The sequence below is a fragment of the Eimeria acervulina genome, genomic scaffold (genome assembly GCF_000499425.1).
Source record: "Eimeria acervulina Houghton genomic scaffold, Eah_scaff348, whole genome shotgun sequence".
NCBI lineage: Eukaryota > Apicomplexa > Conoidasida > Eucoccidiorida > Eimeriidae > Eimeria > Eimeria acervulina.
In genome coordinates, this window is record NW_013547366.1 from 13,276 (window position 1) to 33,816 (window position 20,541).

Here is a 20,541-nt window from a genome sequence, read left to right on the forward strand (position 1 = left end):
TTTGTGCATTATCACACGTCCAATCCAGTTTACGCTTCGTGGGGGCCAGAAAAAAACCCGCCCTTCCTCCGGGAACCGGGAGTAAATGCTTGTGAGCCTGGTGCCACAGCAAAGGCATTCGCTGCAAGAGGTGCAGCAAAGAGAGCCAGGCGCCGCATGGCCGCTTTTAAGACGAGCGCGCTCGGAAACGCTTCTGCGTGTCACACTCCAAAAGCAGTGAGTAGAAACCCGCACCTGTCAAGCTCCCGCAGCTGCTTCAGCAGCGTTGATCAGGAGACCTGTAAATAGTAAAGTGGCAGAACGCGCTTGCTAAAATTCCTGGTCTCAGGATGGCATCAATTCATCAGCCACAGCCCCAGATTTTACCGACCATAGTGACGCAACTGAAAGCATCAGCAACGACAGCAATGGTAACGAAAGCCCGTCAAGTGATGAGCTTGTTCCCAACGCAGCAGCGACGAGGAGGTTGAGGGCTACACTTGTCGAGGGGAAGGCTGCTCCCCAATTCCAGCGGCTCTTCATAGAGTCACAGGCAAAGAACAAAGTTAAATGCCAACCCAAAAAAAGGCCTCGTCCCGCTCAAGCCACTGAAACTACGATACAACCAATGGAAGCGGCTCCGGGGCACACACCCTGTTTTCCAGGCACACCCACGGATAAGTGCATGGTTGAGGCAACGAAGGGTCCCGCAAGAGTGGAGGGAACTTTACGAAGCCAGCAATCTCTACTGAGTGGAGAGGCTCTCCCTAGGAACGCCATGATAGAGTACTACAATACGGGAGAGTCAGAGCCGCCCAACAGTTTCCTGGGCTGGCTCCGAAGTCTCGTGCTGAAGCATCTGTATTTTCTAGGGTGTTCACTCACCGAGTCGGCAGGCAGTGGAGGATGTGGTGATGCCGCCTGCGGGATGCAAAGTCGGTGAAATTCCAGTGTACTCGTGCAGTTAAAATGCTGCCACAGATTGTCTGGACGCAGCTGCATATGCGCACAACAGTGGCTGAAATTCAAGCCCTGTTTGGCTCTCTGATTTTGAGTAGTTAAGAAAGACAGCTGCCACCTGATGTGGCGAGGTTCAGGGACGCTACCATTGCCCAAACGACTCGTTGCGCTTCCAGCCACGTTTATTTTTAACAGCACAAAGCCACGGGGAAATGACTTGAAAACTCAGAAGGAAATTGCCACGTCTTTCGAAAAGAAAATGGGGCACAAAATGCCTGCCGATCGCTGGTGGAAGCATCTGATCAAGGCGAGAACCTTACGCTACAACCGCATACCCACGCACTGCACACACCCTACTGTGCGATAGCGGTTCCGGTCGAAACTCGCGCAACTGCTGCCGCTACTCGACGAAGCAGCAGCATAGTCGCAGCAGGGTTAAAACAGATTGGAATTGTTTGGATGCAATTCCTCTGCTCACACGTTTTTCCACTGGGTCTTCAAACCCACCAACTATGACACACAACACACTGTTCAGTCTGACACGCCTGAGCTGATCGGTTCGCCGGTCTGCAAAATTTAAGTAAATTACATTCGGTGGGACCTGCTCGGCGAATGCAACAGAACATTTTCTCTCGTCTGTGGCAGGGAACCCCTTGTGCGCAAGTGCTGCCACATGCCCAACGCTGGCGGAACCTCTCCTACTTGGCGGCTATCGTCTCGAAGCAGAGACTCGCTCCCTCCCATCGCGCTGGGCGCATCTACACTAGGCGGAAGCCGCCGAAGTGCATCACCAGCCCCTGCCGAATGGCCCTCAGACAGAGCAGCAGCAGCAGCTCCGCTAGGAACGCTTCGTGAGGCCTCGTGAGTTCCACAAAAACTGACACATTGCGCTGAGCGTTGTATGTCCACGTCCGCGGGGTCATAATGAGGAAATAGCCTCGTCGGTGTTGCTGTGGCTACTCCTGTGCCTCTGCGCAGTGTGGCACTGTCATTTACACCGCCGCTGCTGCACCCCAAAGGAGGCAAAGAGCTCCGCTGCGGTGCAGTCGTCCCCCAATGACTGGGGCCGGCTGCATCCGTCACAGGGGGGGTAGGCTGAGTAAATGTGTCCTGCGCCAAAGAACGGTAAAGGTTTTCTTGCTCCTGCTGATGGAGACGATGCTTCTGTTGACTGAAAAGTGGGGGCCTCCATTGTCCAGATGCCCGCAGAGGGTTGGCGGGGTCTTCAGCTTCACTGTCGCTACTGCTACTGCAACCGCTCGTGCTTCCTCTCCTGTCAGTTTGACCAACACTATGGTTGCTAGAGCTGCTGCTGCAGCTCTCTCCGGCGCTAGCAGCTCCACTGGCACTGATGGGCTGCTGCACTTCAGGGACGCATGGCCCTCGGTCCGTTCCGGAGCCTTCTACGCTGGTGCCTTCCGCAGGAATTACAGATTCTTCTCCACGGCGGTGTAATGTGCTGTATGCTGGACGACTATCTGCCTCCTCGGCGACGAAATTCCTGCAGTGCGGGGGACCTGGCCAGCACGGGTTTCTCTGTGATTGGTCTTTATTGGGAAGATGATGCGGATCCTCCTCAAAGTTGGCCCACCGCCCATCAGGAGGAGCGGCAGCCCCTTCCGCTTGAGCTGCTGACACGGACTGCCCTGCGGTGGCAGCTGCCTGGCCGGGTACCGCAGGCCTGCCTGTCTCTGTTGCTTCTGTATTCGCCGGAAATGTTGGCAAATCTTCATCTGGAAAAAGCAGTTGGCGCCTGTCTGCCTCTGCTGCTGCCTGCATCTCTCTGTGTTGCTGCAGCTCACGGTGCAGCATATGTTCCTGGTGTAGCTCCTGCTGTAGTCGCTGCTGCCGCATGTGATGCCCATCCAAGGACTGCGAAAGCAGCGCAGGAGAGTCCACAGGGGTTCGCTCCCGTGCACCTTCATTTTGTTGATGCGCTACTGCGTGAAGCGGGCCCGTAGGGCCGGGATGATCACAAGGCGGCTTCCGCCGGTGCTGCTGCTGGTGGTGTGGATGCCCCGAGTCAGGGCCACAATTGTCTGCTTGCTTTTGCAACGGGCGCCCCTCAGCGCCGAACGGCTCGGGGAAGTCAGGAGGCAAGAGCCAAGCAGCTGCAGCCGCTGCTGCCACCTGTGGGGTCGCATCTGACGAAGGCCCGCCCGCCAAAGTTGCACTAGCAGATTCTGTTTGCAGTGTGTTGTCTGAAGCTTTGTTCCCGCTAACTGTCCCCCGCCAGAGCTGTTGCCGTCGTTGTGGCTGTTCCGGGTGCTTCTGCTGCTCGTGTCGCTGCTGTTGGGAGGCATCTTGTTGCTGCTGCAGATACCCCCTTGTGCGGACAAAACGTCTGCGGCCTGAGGCGCCCCTCGTCTTACATCTACCGCTGTCAGCGCTGCTACTTCTGCTGCCATCTTTCCGCACGCCTTGCGTTGCTGGTACTCTTCGAGGGGGCGGCGAGGGAAGCTGCTGCTGCCGCGGCTGCAAGGTTGCCTTAGCCGCGCCACCGCAGGCTGCTGGGGCTGCCGCTCCCGCAATATTAGCAGCAGCGCCAGTAGCCGCAGCACCGAACATTCCTCTTCCAAAGATATTCGCTTCGGTCCCCTGCATATCCGGGCCTCTGTCTGTAGCTTCATTGTCACCGTCGCTAGTGCTGTCACTGCTACTGCTGCTGCAGCTGCTGCTGTCACTGGTGCTGCTCTTGCTGCTGCTGTCAGTTTCTTCCCAGTACGCTGTACTCCTCTTTGGCTTGTTGGATTTGCTTATTTCCGCAGCACCAACAGCGTGTCGTGGCGCTGTGGAATAAATACAAGTCGTGAGGCTCCTCCGTGCAGTAGCCGCTGGCGTTGCCGCCGTTGCCGTTCTTGCTGCCTCTCCTGTCCGTATCTGAGGCCCCGCGGATGAAGCCCGCGAGCCGCAACGGCCTGCGAGGCGGAATGCACTGGCGCAAGAGTAGTCCCTCACTCGCCCCTTGTTTGTTGTCCTCGCTGTTTCTCTTGACGAAGTCCTCGACGGGGGTATTTCCGAGGAACTGCGGCGCTGTTGCGTCGAAGCACTGGCTTCTCTTCTGAGGGGGGGAGGTGTCGGCACAGCCGTTGTTGCCGTCGGACTTCCTTGACTGCTGGTGTGCTCGCACCCTTCAAAGATAATTTGTGCTTTTGCCGCGTCCCCGTCGCTCTCGCTGGAAGGAACAGAGTCCCAAGAAGGGCTATCACCCTCAGGCTTCGTTTGGTCCCGCCCTGACAAGGCAGCTGCTGCCGCCTCATTTATCGTGTCTGCAGCCGCCGCAACTGACGGGGATACGCCGCACATGGACGGGTGGAAACCCTGCGGCGCTGTGCTACAGCAGGGTGCCGCCCTGTGAACCTCTTCTTCGCAATTCCCTGGAATGGGTTGTTGTGCTCGTTGCCGCTCGCACTGGCGAGAAGGGTTTGAGCTGCTTGTTTGGTTCTCACTTACACCTCTTTCGATCTCTCCTTCGGTAGGTTGAGTGTCCCCTCGCTGCTGTTGTTGGTTCTGCTGCTCCACTTGACTCTGTTGCTGCTGCTGTTGGCTCAGCGGGTGCTGCTGGGGCTCTTGGTGCTGCTTCTGCTTCCACTTTAGCCACTGACCTATTTCACTCTCGCACTCTATGAGCCTCTTCTGCTTATTTTGCTGTTGCTGCTGCAGCTTCTGTAGCTCATGCCAACGCAAGGAATTACTCGTGCTGCTCCAACCGGGCTGCTGTGCAGCTGCTGCCCGGTGCTCCTCGAGTTCGCGTTGCAACTCCTGCTGTTGCCTTTGAAGGCTTCCGATGGAGCGCAGCAGTTGCTGCCTTTGTTGCTGCAGCTTCTCAAGCCGGGGTTCCGCCTCATTTGCCTGCTGTTGCGGGCTTTCTTGCCCTTGCTGCTGGTCATTTTGCTGTTGTGTGTCAGGTTGGTGCTGCTCCGTTGTGAGTTGGTCCGGCGGCACTAGAGTCGGAGAAGGCGTCGACTGCTGCACAGGTTTGGCAACGACAAGCAAATCAGGATGTCTGTATAGTGGCTGAATGGGCAAGAGCAGCTGCCTCGCATAGGACTCAGCATCCAGAAGTGCGATGCGCGCTTCGTTCAGCCTGCGAATGCGCAAAAACAGTTGAGAGCACGCTGCTCGTGGGGCATTCTAGCCCTTGCCACGCAATTCGCTGGCACCCCTGATACACTGATACTTGCAGACCGCAAAACACTTAAAGAGCATTCTCCCGTACCCCTACCTTTTAAAGTGGTTTTCGTGTCTGAGACGGAGGTCTTCAGAGAGAGCAGAAGCCTTGTCTGGATGCCACAAAATACTCATGCGACGAAATGCCTGCGGAAAGAGACAGATTGTACATGACCTGGAGAGCATAAACGGCCTCAAGAACACAGGCAGCCTGCGGAGAAGACGAAACAGGCGAAAATGCAATGCAGAGGCAGGTCTCGGTCAGCCCTTAATAGGTGATGGTTGCATCCCTTTAAGTGCACTGAACAGAGAAGACAGTGGGGTCGAGGTAACAAGCAAATAGGCAAAAACGCATAATCCCCTGCAAGGTGCTCAGTAGATTACCCGATTTACTGCCGCTTTGGGAGCGCCCCTTTCGATCCCCAAGACTTGGAAGCTAGACGCATGCAACTGCGCTTCGTAGAGTCGTCGCCTGCACACAAGGAATCGAGCGGCGCACCAAAGCAACAACGCACAGGCGCACACTTATGGCTTTCAGTTATTTCGCCAACACAACAACGGAGCAATATGCCTTGCGAGAAAACCTCGAAGAATCGCTGAGGCTGCGACGGCGACGGACTGCCGCAATGTGCTCCAACAAGTAAAGGAAATGTCAGGATAAGCGGATGAGAAATAAATAGAGCCCGTACTTCTGGTAGTGCTCAGCGGCGAAGGAATCTGGGCAGTGCTGCCTCATAAGCTGCATGTAATTGAGCGCCCCCTCGAAGTCCAGCAACCATTCGCAAGCCTAAAGAGAAAACTCAACAAGGGCAACGCGCGTACTAAACTGAAATGTACACATATTTAGATTGTTTATTAGCACGCATAGACCTTCTGTCATTCACGGATGTTCGTCTCCATTAGGTTGAGGCCACAAGCGTTTGCCCTTTCAAATGCATTGGTCTGTTGCCATCTCCGCGTCGCATGTTATGCTTCCCACTTCCTTCTCTTGCATGCTCCCCTCACCTCGGCGGCGGTTTCGTAGGCAGCTTTGTAGTTTGGAGTCATGCTTAGGCATAGGGAGCAACTCTGAAGGCTGCAAATCCAACGGCCAAGACGGAGAGCACTTCGGCCCTAAAGTGCCACAAATAATTACACAGCGGTACACCGATGCTGCAGCTGTACAGGCCCAAGAAGGCGAATGTTGACTCCAACACCTGCTGCGCTGGCGAAAACAAGAGCTTGCAGATCTGCTACCGCGTTTGAGGGTGAAATCAGTTCGTCACTGTGGTTGCGCCCAAGCCACGCGTTACTTATAATGCAGAAGGACCCAGATTTTAAAGTACAGCGAAAATCACGGCGTGAACACCACTTTGACTTTGCAGCACTCACGAGACTCCTCCCCGTACCTTGTTGAACGCAAGTTTTGCTGTGTTTTCCATTAGCGAAACATTGGAGGAGCTGACGCCACCAGTGATCTCATCAAGCTGCTGTTGCTTCTCCAGCAGCCGCTGCTGCAGCTTCAGAGCCTCGGTGTACAGAGCAAGGGCGGATTCGTTACGATGCTGTCTGTACAGAGAGCTTGCCTGCGCACACCGCATGCACACGCCTGCGCATAGCACCTTTCAATTGCCGTGGGTATTCGATTCTTGTGAGTACTTGCTGTCGCCACAGGCTGATTGCCTAACCAGAGTGTTGCCTTGCGTATATGCGCTGCCTCCACACCCCGCATTCGCAGCCACGACTACGGCACTTGCGACACAAAAAGCGAATTCACATGTAGCCGTGAGCTGTCTAACTCGCCTTAGCTGCATATTCGAACACGACGCTCCGCCAGGCCCTTAAGTTGCAAGACACGCCCGAAATTTCTTCCTGAAACTCTGCACGTCGCTGCAGTTCTCCCGCTGCTGCAGCCTTCTGTGGCTCGCTCAATTCTTGTAGATGCGGGGGCAGCAACAGGGGGAGCAGGTCTGCCGGGGTCTTGCCCTGCTTGTTTTGCGCGTAGAGGAGCTCGCAAGGAAGGGAGGTCAGATTAAGTGTACCAAAGAGCTGGGGCAAATTCCTGACGGTAAATAGCATGCAATACATAAAGAAGATATAAAACCACCCCCAAAACAAGCAATACGTATGGGCTCCTACCCTCCGCCCCACCAATGTAGAACTGTGTGGCACTGGACACACTGGGAGATGAAGTCAACATAACACCGAGCGGATGCCAAAAGATAATGCCTACGCACGACCGTTAAGCAAAGGCCCTGCAAGGAAAGTTCCAATGCACTGCTGTGCCTATCCACAGTGATCGCAGAACAGACTGCGAGAGCATGTGCAGCAGCTTGCCTTAGGCAGATGAGGTGGAACACATTGTTGCCTGAATCTCTGTCAGTCAGAGTCGCTGCGTGCAGAGCCAGTGGGGCAGTCCCGTGCCGCAGAAGCCCTGCTGCCGCAGCCACTCCCCCGGAACCTCGCAAGAGCAACTGCAGCAACACGTGCTGCCGGCGCTCCCCTCGTGCTCCGCCGCTTCCAGAAGGCATCACGCCACCGTTATCTGTAATACTTCCCTCAGGATATGCTCCAAGTGTTTTTTTCCCCTGCACCAAGCCATTCCCGTTGGTGCCGTCCCCGCTGGAGTGGCAGCAGCTCCCTTCTAGGAATTTGTTGCCAACTGTGTCTTTTAGGAGCTGCAACCAGCGCGAGTTAGCAAGCAAGATCCCCTGCTGCTTGAGACGGAGCAAGGAACCGATGTTTTGCACAGTGAGAAGCGGCAGCAGCACGTCTTCAGAAAGCGCTGTGCCCAAAACGTCGTATGCCTCTCGCTCCATCGACTCGTCTATTGACGCAAGTCCGCCCTGATGCTGCAGCTGCAATTCAGTGGTGCTCGCCGTCATGCTGGACGACGCAGCGTGCCGTTGCTGCGAATACACCCGAATCTGCATGCTCTCCGCTCTCAGCCTTTCCAGAAGCATGTCTACAATTTCAGGGTCGGCTCCTGCTGCTGGGCAACGATGGAGAGCTTCGCGCACTCCCAAGGCAGCAGCCCCTGTCGCCGCTGCTGACGAAAGTGCTGACTCGCCGGATACTCTATTTTCCATGGAGCAGCGGCAACTGTGCAGTGCAGCCCGAAGCTCCGCAACCACCGCCTCATGCTGGTCATCGCTGCTGCAGCAGCAACAGGCACTGCAGCCCCACGCAGTGCATGAAGCGTTCTCAGCTGCCTCCACACAGCACCAAAGACCGGTTGCAGAGTTGGTGTCCAACGACCCTCCCTCAGTCCTCCTAGGGGGCAGCGAAAGCCCTCCACTAGGCGGGTTCGGGCGCCCCCCGCCTGTCGCTATGTGCTGAGCAGGCGAGTCGCTACGGACACTTCCATGAAGATTCTCCTTCTCCAAGTCCGCTTCGTTTACTCCAGAGCTTACTCCGCTTCTGTCCTTCTCTTCAGACGATCCTGAATGATGCATTCGGTGAGACAGCTGGCGGCGCAGGCGACGAACCTCTGCATACAGATGCTGCGTGTCCTGCTGCTGCTGCTGCCTCACCTCCTCAACCAACAGTCTCGCCTCATCTCCCAACGCTACGCGCTGTTGTAGCTGCTGTAGGGAAGCAGTAACATCGAGATAGTTGCCTTCCGCAGCTGCAAGGCGATCCGCTCTCTCTTCGAGCTGCTGCTGCAGCAAGCTCACCTGACGAAGCAGCAGCCCAGCTTCAGTTTCCCGGCTCGCGAGCTGCTGTTCTTGCTGCCTCAACAACTGTTCTTGATGCCGCAGCAGCGCGTCCTGCTGGTGCAGTTGCTGTTGCTGCTGCTGCAGCAGCTGCTGTTGTTGTTGCAGCTGCTTGTGGAGTTGAAGTTGCTGCTGCCTACTTGCATGCTCCCTTAGCTGAATGCGTCGCGCTACTGCATGCAGCCTGGCAGCATCAGCAGACGCGTGAGTTGAGTCTGACTCCTCCTCACTGTCTCCTTGGCGGACAGCCTCCCGCATTGTGTCCCGAAGGCAGCAGTGGGGGCTGCGAAAAACGGCTTCCCTAAGCCCAAGGCAGGAGACACTCGTTCCAGTTTCCCGTGCTGGATCATAAGCGGGAATTTGCGAACTAGGACTTCACAGCCGCCCGCATACTCCTCGATGTCGTGAAACTCTCGGCAGGGTTAATCGGATGGGTGTGTCTGCCTCAGCTCCGTTATGGCTTCCCCCCCAGTTGCGTCAATAACATGCAATGCGTTCGTCGGTGAGGGAAGAGGGGTCATCAGCCGCTGAGACCTTCAGGAGGCCATTTTGCGCGGGTGCGACAAAAGAGGGTCAGATGTCTGCGTAACCTCACCACATCCTCTCCTGGAGCCAGGAGGATAGTCCTGGCGGAAGTGAGAGTAAACTTCAACCAAGAATGGCTGCAACACCAAACCGTTAGCTATACACGCACCTGCTTCGTCAGGTCGTCCGCCACAGCCTGTAATGCCAAAGATGGTGAAGTACCGTATAGGCATGGGCCGCATCAGGGACCTCGGCCCCCTTCGACGGAAAGCACACCAAAATGAAGGCTAAGACATTTGAACGTTAAGAAATTTCCAGTGTAAGTGTCTTGCAATCCTCCAAAAAACTATTAATGACGCACAACTATGTTCGGGGCCCCGGGGGCCCGGTTGACGGGGTGGTGAGGCGGGGCTGAGTGGGACAAGCATATATTTATAGTTCAAAAGCGCTTTTATGCACGTTCTTTGCAATAAAAAGTACAATATATGGAATAACACTGTCACTGACCGGCAAACTCGCACTAATTGGCGGAAAAGCCTGAGGATCCTGTGATTGGGCTCCTGGCTCCCAACGCCGTATGCGTGAAACGCAAAGCCTACAGGATCAGTGGAACCTAAGCCTTTATGGTATCGAGCATATTATTAAGCATTTAGACAGAGTTGCGTTTCCGGCCCGGAAATCCCTCCCGCCTCTGTCTTGGGTTCGTCAATTGCGCGGGGATAGGGGAGACGGCCAATAATTGATTTCATAGCGCAGAAACTGTACAAAGTTAAAGCTTAAGTAGCCGCACATCGTGGTCATGTCGCTACAGATCTGTCCAGAGTTAGAAGCCTCATCAAACCTCCCAGCATGCAACAGACTAGGTTTGAAGGGCTTGTGAATGTATGGTCTGTCCAAAACTGGTACACGAACGCCTACTTCACCTGAGTGAGCACCCTGCACCCAACAGCAAGTATAATAATTCTCTGCTGTGTTCGTGCAGACAGAGGAAGGGCTTGTTTGTGCTTGTTAAGATGCCTGCAGCGCTGCTTGCAACGAGGTGCGTTTCAACTCGTATCGTTTCCTACCCCCCAACCCAGGATTGCTGGTAGCTATGCCCAGACCATCTGGAGACTGGGGGTGAGGTCAGCCGATTTTTGACAACTTTGGTCTTTTTGGCTTGGTCGAAGGTCACGGTGGTCTTCGAATGAGATCCGGTACACTCTTTACAATTGGTAGTGCAGCCTGATTGATGGGGACACGTGCAAGCAGCCACATCCCCATATCAGGGCAGCCTGAAAATAGCAGTTAATGGTACATCAGTTGATATACAAAATACAGGAGGGTGTTTTGAAACCCTCCCAAGATCTTTACACAGCCCCAATTTTCTTCGCCTCCTGCATCATGGGGATTGACCTCCGGTGGAAAGACGAACAAAGGTTGGGAGCCCCTTTGTGATAACACCACCCCAGCATCTGTATCCCGTCCAGCGGAAAATGCCTTTGCAAACAAAACAATTCCTGGAGAATGCCTCCGCATTTGCTGCCCGTCCAGAGATGACGGTCGCTACGATGCGTGTGCAGTGTAGAAGTTCTTTGCTTTTCTGGATCTGTATTTCCGTCACAAAAATGAACCTGAACAGCTACAATTGCCATCGGCATCTTTGGGGAGGAACGAATATGGGGTCTTACCAAACAACGCCACCTCTCTTTGCGCAACAGGAGTACGAGTACTTTCAGAGAAGCGTTGCGATGATGGGGGATGAGCAACACCGAAGCTGCTGTGTCGCTCATTTCGGTTGATATGAAAAAGGGCTTGCCGAAATCAGGTAGTGCAAGTACTGGTGATGAGTTTAGGCGTCTGATGAGGCATTTGGCGGCTTCCTGTTCAATCTCTGCCCAAAACCGTTGTTTGCCCATTTTGACTATGTCCATTAGAAAGGCGGCGATACATGCGATCTCAGGAATAAAGTTGCGGTAATACGAAGCGAGACCGATGAACTTCCGAAAGTCTGTGAGAGTATAAAGGGGAATGGGCCACCTCCGAATGATATACATCTTTACCGGATTCAGTTTGACTCCTGGTAGTGTGACACGAAACCCTTAAGGACCAAGTAAATGCAAAAAAGGGACTATTTGTGCTTCTTTAAACAAGCAGTAATCATGTAGGACCTTCCGAACACGCCGCAAGCGTTGCACATGTTCCTGTACGTTGCGGCTGAGCACGTGCACATCGTCCATGCATTTACCGTACAGCCCCCATACATTTAGCGGCAGGTTGGTGCTCAACCTGCTGCTACACTTTTGCCGGTATACTAGCGAGCCCGAAAAACGCATGAATCATTAACCATACTTTGCGGATGCCGCAGTGGGGCTTTGATCTGTGTCTATCGTGGGGATGCATTGGAATTGTAAAAACGCGCTGGCGAAGTCAAATGAATGCATTGCTGGACCCTGCAGGCGAGCAAGTAGCTCCTCAATCCGGTGCCTTGGAGAATTTCGTGTTAACAACGATTTTCTTGAAGGGCTTGAAGGCGGCGCACATGTGGTAGACCCCTTTTGTTTTGCCGCGAATTTATTGAGGGGCTTGAAGGCGGCGCCGATGCACCACTTCCCCCACGTTTTCGTCGCCAGCACTGGACTGTCTCCAAAAGCGTTAGTTAACGGCTAAACTTTACCTTTGCTTAGCAGTTCTCTTGCCTGCATTCCTATACCCTCTTCAAGGAGTGAGCGTCGCCCATCTTCTGGAACACAACTCGTTGAGGGTCCATTTGGCGTCCAACGTGTGGGCGGCCCGACGGTGCACCCTTGCTATTTGATGTGCCTGGGAACCCCTGCTTCAACTATGAACCCTCCTTTTGTTCTCCATGTGTAAACTGGACTGAATAACCCAAAATTGAGGTCTTTCGTCCTCCACAACGGAATGCGTGCATTTCTCCGTCATTTCCGGTAGCGCTTCTGCAGTGCATTGAGGCCTCCTCGCACCCTTCGTACTGGCATTACTTAGATACTCCCTCCACCCCTCTAACTGTAGATGGTTCAAATCCTGTTGCTACCTGTTAAAGGTGGACTCGCGTTGCTCCCCGGCACCTTGACCTCAATGGCGTCATCTGGCCGCCGCCTGGATTCCTTCCTGAGCCAACCAAGGCATGCCTAGGAATATGTCGTGGCGAATGGGTCCAACATGAAAGCCCCGTATCATGGTAATATGACCCGTGTTTAGGTTAAGGTCACATTTTACGCTCATAGTTTCGTCGGTCCTCCTGTCTGCAACCGGAGTAAGGTAGCTGTTTCGAGTGCATCAACGAATAGCCGCAGTATCAATAGGCTGTATATGTTAGTCATTTTCTAAGTTGTTTTCGACATTTCCACCTAGAGTGCTGAATGTGCGCTTTTTCCCTCCTTGATGCATATGTATTTCACCATCTCGGCTAGTTCAGCCCTTTCATTGCTTAGGTCCCTTTCCTCGGCATAGCCTGTAACGGACCCTCGATCAAGGGGAAAGCCCCGCTAAACGACCGATAAAGCAGCCTTGATTCCACCGTTCGTCAACAATGATTGGCAGTTGTCGATGCAACGCTCCACCGATAGCTTCCCTTGTTTAGTTTTTGCCATATCGCCATCGCCTTTTCCCCTGCAGACCCGGATATGTACATAGATCGCAGCGGACGTCAGTGGCTACATCCAAGCACGGTTATCACTTCGCACGCGCATATTCAGATTAGGGGAGCTTTCCACTTTCGTGGCACGCCAGCCAGTTAAGTGGATATCAATAGCGACTGTAGCTCTCCAGGGGCATTTTGAAGACGATTGTATACCTCCACAGAAGCAAAGAAATTCCCCACTGCGTTGCCAGTAGGTAGAATTGCGGTAGAATGCGCGTGAGCTGAAGACAGGGGAAGCGAGAAATGTGCTGTAATAGACGGTAAGTTATGGAATGCGTTAAACGGGGACACAGAATACGGCTCCCCCTCATAGTACCAATTGTGAACAGCACGAAAGAGCTCTTGCTCATCAAAAAAGGCCCTATTTACTTAGAATCTAGTGCCAAATGCTAGCAGTATGATGGAGTCTCTGCTCATGGCAACCGACTCCGTTTGCTTAGCAATGCAACTTCATGAAAGGTTTCGACTGCAGCCGCCTGTCCCGTCCACAACTCCATGTCTCACGGCCACCACAGTAGTTTGTAGCTTTTCTGCGAAGATGTTCGGTGACCGTCCAGGCGAAGCCAAGAACCTCTAGGAGATAATTTCAAAACGGTCAGCCATGTTCGCTGGGCCTCTGCTACGCCGCAGCCTCTCAGCTGTCGAGTACTGTATACCGTCGAGAACAGCTTCGTGATACATGCAAAGAGTCGCTGATGATTGTGTAGTGCCCCGCCTGCAGACGGTTCCATTTGATCATGCCAGTGAATGCTCCCAAACGCGCGTAATAGCCCGTTATCCGACTCTGCGCACCTTTCCTGTGTTTTTCTTCACTCTGGGGCCAATCAGTACTCCTCCGTATTGTTTGTTGCTTCTATCGCAATACGCAGCGCAACGTTGCGTGAGTCGCGAGGGTTACTAGAACGTCTCGAACACAAACTCGCTTGCATGGTCCACTTAAGCGTCCTGCGTATCTTGTGCTAAGAATCCACAAGCGCGTGTCAGTTGCTGCACATGCAGACGTTCTATTTCTGGGCTACTGTGATAAAGCTGACTCGGAGAAATTTCGCACATCGCTCCATTAAACCTTATTCCAGAGGCCTCTCACGTTCGACGGAAATTTCCACAGGTTGACGGAGCCAAGCATGTCCCTTCCTGTAATTGCTTAACTATTTTAGCGATGATGCCACCAGCGCAAGCCGTGGCTCTTGACAGTCTGCTCTTGAGATTCAACAGTATAGACTGGAACTACAAAGCGGCACAGTCTCCTCCCAGAAGAAAATTCCAGCCGGCCTTCCTTCGCACGAAATACAGTTTTGAATATCTGGTTGGCCAGCCAGGAAAGCATACTGCTGCCAAAAGCAACAAGGGTATAGTTGGGCTGCTGTTTGGCTACAGCTCGTTCGCAGGCTGCCGGGCTAAATTCGGCTCTGCATGCCGCTTCTGTTTGTAGATTGCCGAATCTTCTGCCTGTTCATGCTTCAAAACATTTCTCAAACTGACATCCACCTGAAGCAGCAGCACCAACAAAGTGGCCACGCCGGCAGCGAAAAACGCCAGCAAAGGTCCCCACTGCGAATCTATGCGTTGTTGCACGTTAGCTGCGCCTGCTTTCGCAACTCTCCTGCGCACAGAAGCAGGCAAACACCAAATGTTGGGTTCATGCCTATTCACAGTGCTGCAACTCGGCATAAACACAAAGGAAAGTGGGAACAAGTTTGAGGCAGCAAAGTACCAGAAGAAAAGCCAACGCTCTGGTGCTAGCAGGCCTACTGGGATATTCGACGGCATCGTTTGACATAGATGGCGTAGGCGCCGCAGCACAGAAGGACGCTCGCAAAAGCTAGTATTAGTACCACACCCAATCCCCAGTCTCCGGAGAGAGTTTCCACACAGCTGCGGGATGCAGAACAGAACACAGTCTGCACTAAATACAGGTACAACAGCCCACAGCAATGCATCCATGCTGAAGATGCGAATGGAGATGCGCCGTGAACACAGGAGCAGATAACTGGTGAAGCAGATACAAGGTCGTTGCAGAGACCGCGCCGAGAACGCGAGAACTCACGCAAGGCTAGCTCCTGCCAAGTAAAGCCCCTTTTGAATGTAATGCAGAAATGTGCGTTCCGCAGCGAAGGATGTCTTGGGGTCGATCTTCTTGACGGTCCGTATGTGCCGGCGCGCTAGCCGTTGGCGCATCGAATCTGCGCTGCTCGCGCTGTTTGCCCGGGGGTGCTCATCTTCGAACTCCTCCTCTACAGACGCCTCCTGCCCTATGGCACGCGGTGCCTGCTGCAGCTGCAGCTTTTGTTGCGCCCTCAGCCAACAAAAGGTGCGGTGCGCTGCTGTTGCCGTCACATCCTCCTGCATGCAAACACAATCCCAACATGAAATCCCGTGTCGGCGTGTTCACACCAAGAGGCATGCCGCACTAAATGGACTACAGCCTCCCAAAATACAAACTGAAGAGGGGGTTCCCGCCATCTTTGCAGGCGTCGTCAGAGGCACTCTATAGCTGCCCACGCTTGCTTACCCAGTCTGGATCAGCCTCGACCACTGCCTCACTTTCGCCTGCAGGAGACAAACAGAACAATCTCGGACGTTTAACAAGGCGAATGCCTCCTGCACGTACTAGTATGTGCCATTAAATAACATCTATACCCGCAAAAACTACACTTTGGAATGCATGAGGGGCAGAAATGCTGGACAGACCTACAGGGAAGAGGCTCCGGGTCTCCATTCCAAGTGCGTCGGAAGTCAAAAACCGGGGCGCTTGCTGGTCGGTTAGACTGCGAGTTAAAGGAGTCAAGAGGCTGTCGGGGCTATTGCGCAATGACTCAAAAAGAGAACCGCCTAAAGGAGGCACCCCAAAGGTACCGCGCTTCTTGGACGCTGAGGGCTGCTCTTCCTGTCGCTGCGCAGATTGCGGACTCTGCAACCAGTGAGGCAGAAGCCCGCTAGATATCTTGTCGCGATGCAAAAATGCCATCCCGTGTTGAAATTTGGAAAATTTGTACACCAGTGCTGCGGACCGCACTCACCACGCACGTCACACTAAAACAAATTAACAAATGCGCAGGCTGCCGTTTAGTGGTTAACTTGCAGGGGTGCGTATAGCTCAAAGCACGGAGGGAATGCATGCAGGCTCGCGAAAATGAGTCATATGTCCAGGTGCTACACAAGCAGCACTTCACGCCGGCCTGAAAGGACCTGAATAAAATTGAAGGCATATTTAAACGTGATATAAAGGTGACCCGGCAGCAGCAAAGCACGCTCCCCTAGTTAGACCGAATAAGCTGAGCATGCATTTACGTACTTGCGTCTGACAACAAAAGCATCGACTCCACCCAAGCCGGCGACGGTTGTTGCTGAACCTTCACTTCAAGAATGGCATACGGGAAGCGCACAACTTCGTCCTGCAGCAGATCCATCGGCAATAGACGGAAGCTCTCAGCGTGTTGACAACAACGATACAATTTGTTATTGAGTGGGGAGGATGCCTTGCAAAAAGCTATACACAGCACAGTACTGGCGACACATTTCTAACTTGCAAACGCCGTCATCCTACAAAAGATAATCTCCAGTATAGAGCTCCTAACCACAGAAAAAAGCAGATGGGAAGCTGATCAGGCGGGCGCTCACCCTCCCCAGCAATTCGTCTGCAAGTCGGCACCAGTTAAAGCCTCCATCTTCTTGTCTCTGAGGCCTGTACTCGTTGACCATGCAAAGATTCGTGTCCAGGGAAATACGTACCTGAACGAAGCGATGGCAGTCCAGGAGGTCAGTTCACAACCCACTGGACGGAGCAAACACTGCTAAGAACCTTATCCTGGCTATGCCCTTCGTTCAATAAAAAGAGACTGGCAATGAACACAGTCAGCAAGCTGTTTTGCATAACACGGGGCTGCAGCAACACGCATGCAAGTGAAGTCCTGGCAAAGGATAGCCTGAGCTAAACCTTCTGCAGGTATGACACCGCATTTATTCCCTCTTACGGCGTTTGAAGTGGCCAGTTGGAAGGCTGCCCGCAGGTAACTCGTCCGCAGCTGCGACGCAACGAGCTTAATTGATGCACGCGTCACAGAATGCAGTCGCTTCCCGTTGATAATAAACACTAACGGCCTACAATTACGGCAGTGGTGGCAGTTACATGGAGTTGGCTCCTCCTAAACTTGAATGTCAATCAATATGATGGGCTAACAGCGATGCAGCTGCAAATACCTACGAGGTTGGGCGTGATATATCGTGTGATCACGTCTTCGACTGACTGCTTACCATCGGTTGCAAATGGTGTTCTGCGATTGCCCGTTGTATCTCTTCCCCCAATTCTATAGCTTTTTTCAGCTTTCCATTTCTCGCAATGTAGGCATCAGCGGCACTTCTCTCAGCATCGCCATTCATAGGGAAGAGAAGCCCACTATGCTCATGTACCATTGAAGGTTCTGAAGCGGTCCCGCGGTCAGTTGCTGGAAAATGAAAGCCTGAGGCCTCCAGCAGTAGATCTCGAGCACTTCGCTGCAGCAGCATGTACGGCGCAACAAGCCGCTGAGGGACTACAAATCGCTCCTTCGTGCTGCTCATGCCACTCCAAGACTCGTGGTGAGTCTTCCTAAGATCAAGTGGAGCACAGTCGCGCAAGACCAAAATACGTCAAGGCCAAACTCCCATGGCAAAGGCCACCGCACAGCGATGCAACAAAGTTCGCTGCCCTACCGCTCGATGAAGATGTCCTCGTCTGGGCCATTGTTGTTGGTGCCATACCAACGAAACCTTAGTAGTTGGGCGCCTTCAAACCGCCTTATGCGGCGCTCGTAGCTGTAGGCGCCTGCAGCGCCAGCACAAAAGAATGGGGAAAGCCAGGGATAAAAGCAAGCAGCTAAGCATTTTCACAGCAATGCCGCATAGACTTTTCCCAGCCTACGTGCGAAAAAGGAGACAGCAGCAGGAACTGAAAACAACTACTACCATCAGCCATGCCATCTGCTGTCGTCGCCAGGTGTAAGTCAACGTAGTTGCTGTTGCCCCTTTCGGAGAGGTGGAATAGAGATTACTCTGGTTTGTTTGACGAGGGCATGTAGGTCAAACTGAGGAGTAAAGGGAAGGTAATACGGAGCAACGAGCACTACCTACTTGAACTGTCGAAGTACACTGACGCCACCATCTGTGTCGGTGCAAGATTCGGGCCCCTGAAGTTGTGCCCGTTTGCCGTAGCCTCGGGACCAAGCAGTGACGCCTCCTAAACACTCATAAAGCATACAGGCGCGCTTCCAAGCAGATCCACTACCAAATAATGCATATGGCTTAGTATTTACGCAACGCAGCAGCGACAAATTGCGGCACAGTCCCGTAATCAGCATCTGCAGTCGACAACACAAAGGCTAATGTGCTAATCCACATTCCTAACACTAAATTTCCACGGTGAGCGAATGCGTGAATGAAGGACCACTTGTCGCCGACGAAACGGGCTGATGTAAATTTACCAAGTCTTTATCAGATGTCCCAAATACGAGAAATGGCAAATGCCGCACAATTAGGCATTGTGCCCGCACCTGCAGAAGCAACCAGATCGAGCCACAAGCACTTCTCATGAGGTGCCGTGATAGTCTCGATCCATCAACGTTCAATCAAGCCTCAACCCGAACCCCCATGATACACGCAGATGACCGCCTAATGGCTGAAAACGAGAATGCGACGAGACTACCCTCCCCTACCCCTCAATTCCTCCAAGACCTGCGGTGCTCTATTTGTGCTTAACGACGCAGAGGTGCTTGTGAATGCATGCGATCCATTCCATTCAGCTCTTCTATCTGGAAGGGGTGCGCTCTCGAACGCCATCCCTTCTGATACAGATTAACCCCCCAAAAGAGCTGTCTGTGAAAGCTGGAAGTCATGCTCTGTGGGTGGAAGGGGCCGTATCCGCACTCACAATGTTTTCTGGTCTAACCCAGTACTTGGTTGTGACCCGAACAAATGAGTCGGGTGGTTTCCACGCCTCAGATTCCATCTGCCTTCCCTCCTGCACGTTTCACAGCTCAGCCGGCTTGCTACTTGTGAGTTCGACGCCAAACAGGCAGCTCGCCATCGAAATTAAAGATACTTGAACTGCCAACTGCACAGAATGCAAGTGGTCAAACACGAGCCAGTGTAAAAAGCTGTTCGTGGCCGCGACTACGTACCAGTTTGGAACGGAACCTCCCCCAAAGAAGAGACAGCATCAGAACCAGGCGCTCAAGGTCAACATTGCAGTATGCCTCCTTCAGCAGGGACGTGGAAAACCACCTTGCCGTCTTTGCCTGAATCCCTCCAAGGCAACATCACAACGCGGTCGCAGCCATACGGTCAGCTACCCTCGTCTCCTGAACCTGCTGCTAGCCGGTTGCTGCACGAATGCAAGGATTGTCTCCCGTTTAGGGGTCTTCTGGATATAAGGAGTGGCAAAGATATTACAGCTGCACTCCCTAACTGCCTACTGGATATCAGCGCTGTATGCAGTGCCTCCCTACAACGTGTGCAGTGGCAGGGCTTACGCCTGTGAGTAGGCGGTCGAAATGAGAACAGAGGAACAGCAATGCTTTGTGGTTTGTTCGGATGTACAGATCGAGATGAATTATCTCTGCAGTGGCAACCAAGCATTCAAACAGATTAAGACTGACGCATGCACAAAGGGGCAAATATACTTCAAATTTCTAAGCCGCAACAGAATATCAGAGCAGGCGCTAGTGCACACCCCATCTTTACTAGGCAAAACAACACCGTCTTACCAGCCGACTGTTCTTCAATAAGCTGTTCTTCGTCACCCTGAAGGCCTTCGTGCTGCGTTCCCACAAAGTATACAGGGATAACGTACATCGCTACGCAGCAAGGATGCCTCAGGAACCAACAGGGCACTTCAGGAGCCACCGCCGGTCTAATCGAGCGTTAAAAGCATCAAAATCCTACAGTAAGTTGACGCAGAGCCATGAGAGAGGGAGTTGACTTCAGGACGCACCTGTTTCATGCGTGCAGCAATAAGCCGCAGGTCCTTCTGAATCTGTCGTTCTTTTGCAGTTGCAAATTTATTCAGTTCATGCACTTGCTGCTGCAGCAGCCCCCAGAATTGAGCCTCTGTTTGGATAGGCAATCAACAAGGTATACACGGGAATCAGGCGCATGCGCGCATCTCGGATGTGTGAGGTGGCATATATATGGACACCGAAGCCACGCTCGTCAAACGTTCCACTCTAATGCAGTCTTTTTCTCCACAGTTCAAGATGAATTCAGCAAACGCTGCTGGGTAGACACGCATTGGTGGAGTTGCTCACGCGTAATCTCACTCATCCATTTTACACTGCACACTTGCCCCGACCTACCTTTCGCACGACTAGAAGAATGCATGCATGCAGAGATGCATGCACAAACACAGATGCACGCAGATAAGGGTGAGGCTGCACAGCTGGTAGTCGGCGGCTGTGCACACGGAGCCTACCCGGTAACAGAGAGAGCGTCTCTGCCTCAGCCCTCAGACTCGACCCAGCCATTCCATCGTCTGCCCGGGCAGCGGCTGCTGCTGCGGACAATATATATTGATTTTGGGAAGGGTCTCCTAGTGCA

At 53.2% G+C, this 20,541-nt stretch overlaps 2 protein-coding genes across 2 annotated transcripts; both read right to left on the bottom strand.

Annotated features, from left to right (window-relative positions):
* Positions 1 to 1,524: 1,524 nt before the first annotated feature.
* EAH_00034290 (DnaJ domain-containing protein, putative) lies at positions 1,525 to 9,062 on the bottom strand (the record flags this gene model as incomplete). Its single annotated transcript, XM_013392192.1, has 5 exons — positions 1,525 to 5,026; positions 5,799 to 5,896; positions 6,498 to 6,674; positions 6,892 to 7,074; positions 7,326 to 9,062. 5 exons carry the CDS (start codon positions 9,060 to 9,062, stop codon positions 1,525 to 1,527), a joined length of 5,697 nt encoding a protein of 1,898 aa, XP_013247646.1.
* A 5,281-nt stretch (positions 9,063 to 14,343) lies between these two features.
* Positions 14,344 to 19,800, bottom strand: EAH_00034300 (hypothetical protein, conserved; the record flags this gene model as incomplete). The annotated part of the gene is made up of 15 exons (XM_013392193.1): positions 14,344 to 14,575; positions 14,725 to 14,847; positions 15,020 to 15,315; positions 15,485 to 15,522; positions 15,664 to 15,975; positions 16,268 to 16,367; positions 16,594 to 16,704; positions 17,227 to 17,560; positions 17,665 to 17,776; positions 18,082 to 18,187; positions 18,432 to 18,500; positions 18,878 to 18,967; positions 19,128 to 19,244; positions 19,479 to 19,564; positions 19,713 to 19,800. 15 exons carry the CDS (start codon positions 19,798 to 19,800, stop codon positions 14,344 to 14,346), a joined length of 2,214 nt encoding a protein of 737 aa, XP_013247647.1.
* Between the last annotated feature and the right edge of the window lie 741 nt (positions 19,801 to 20,541).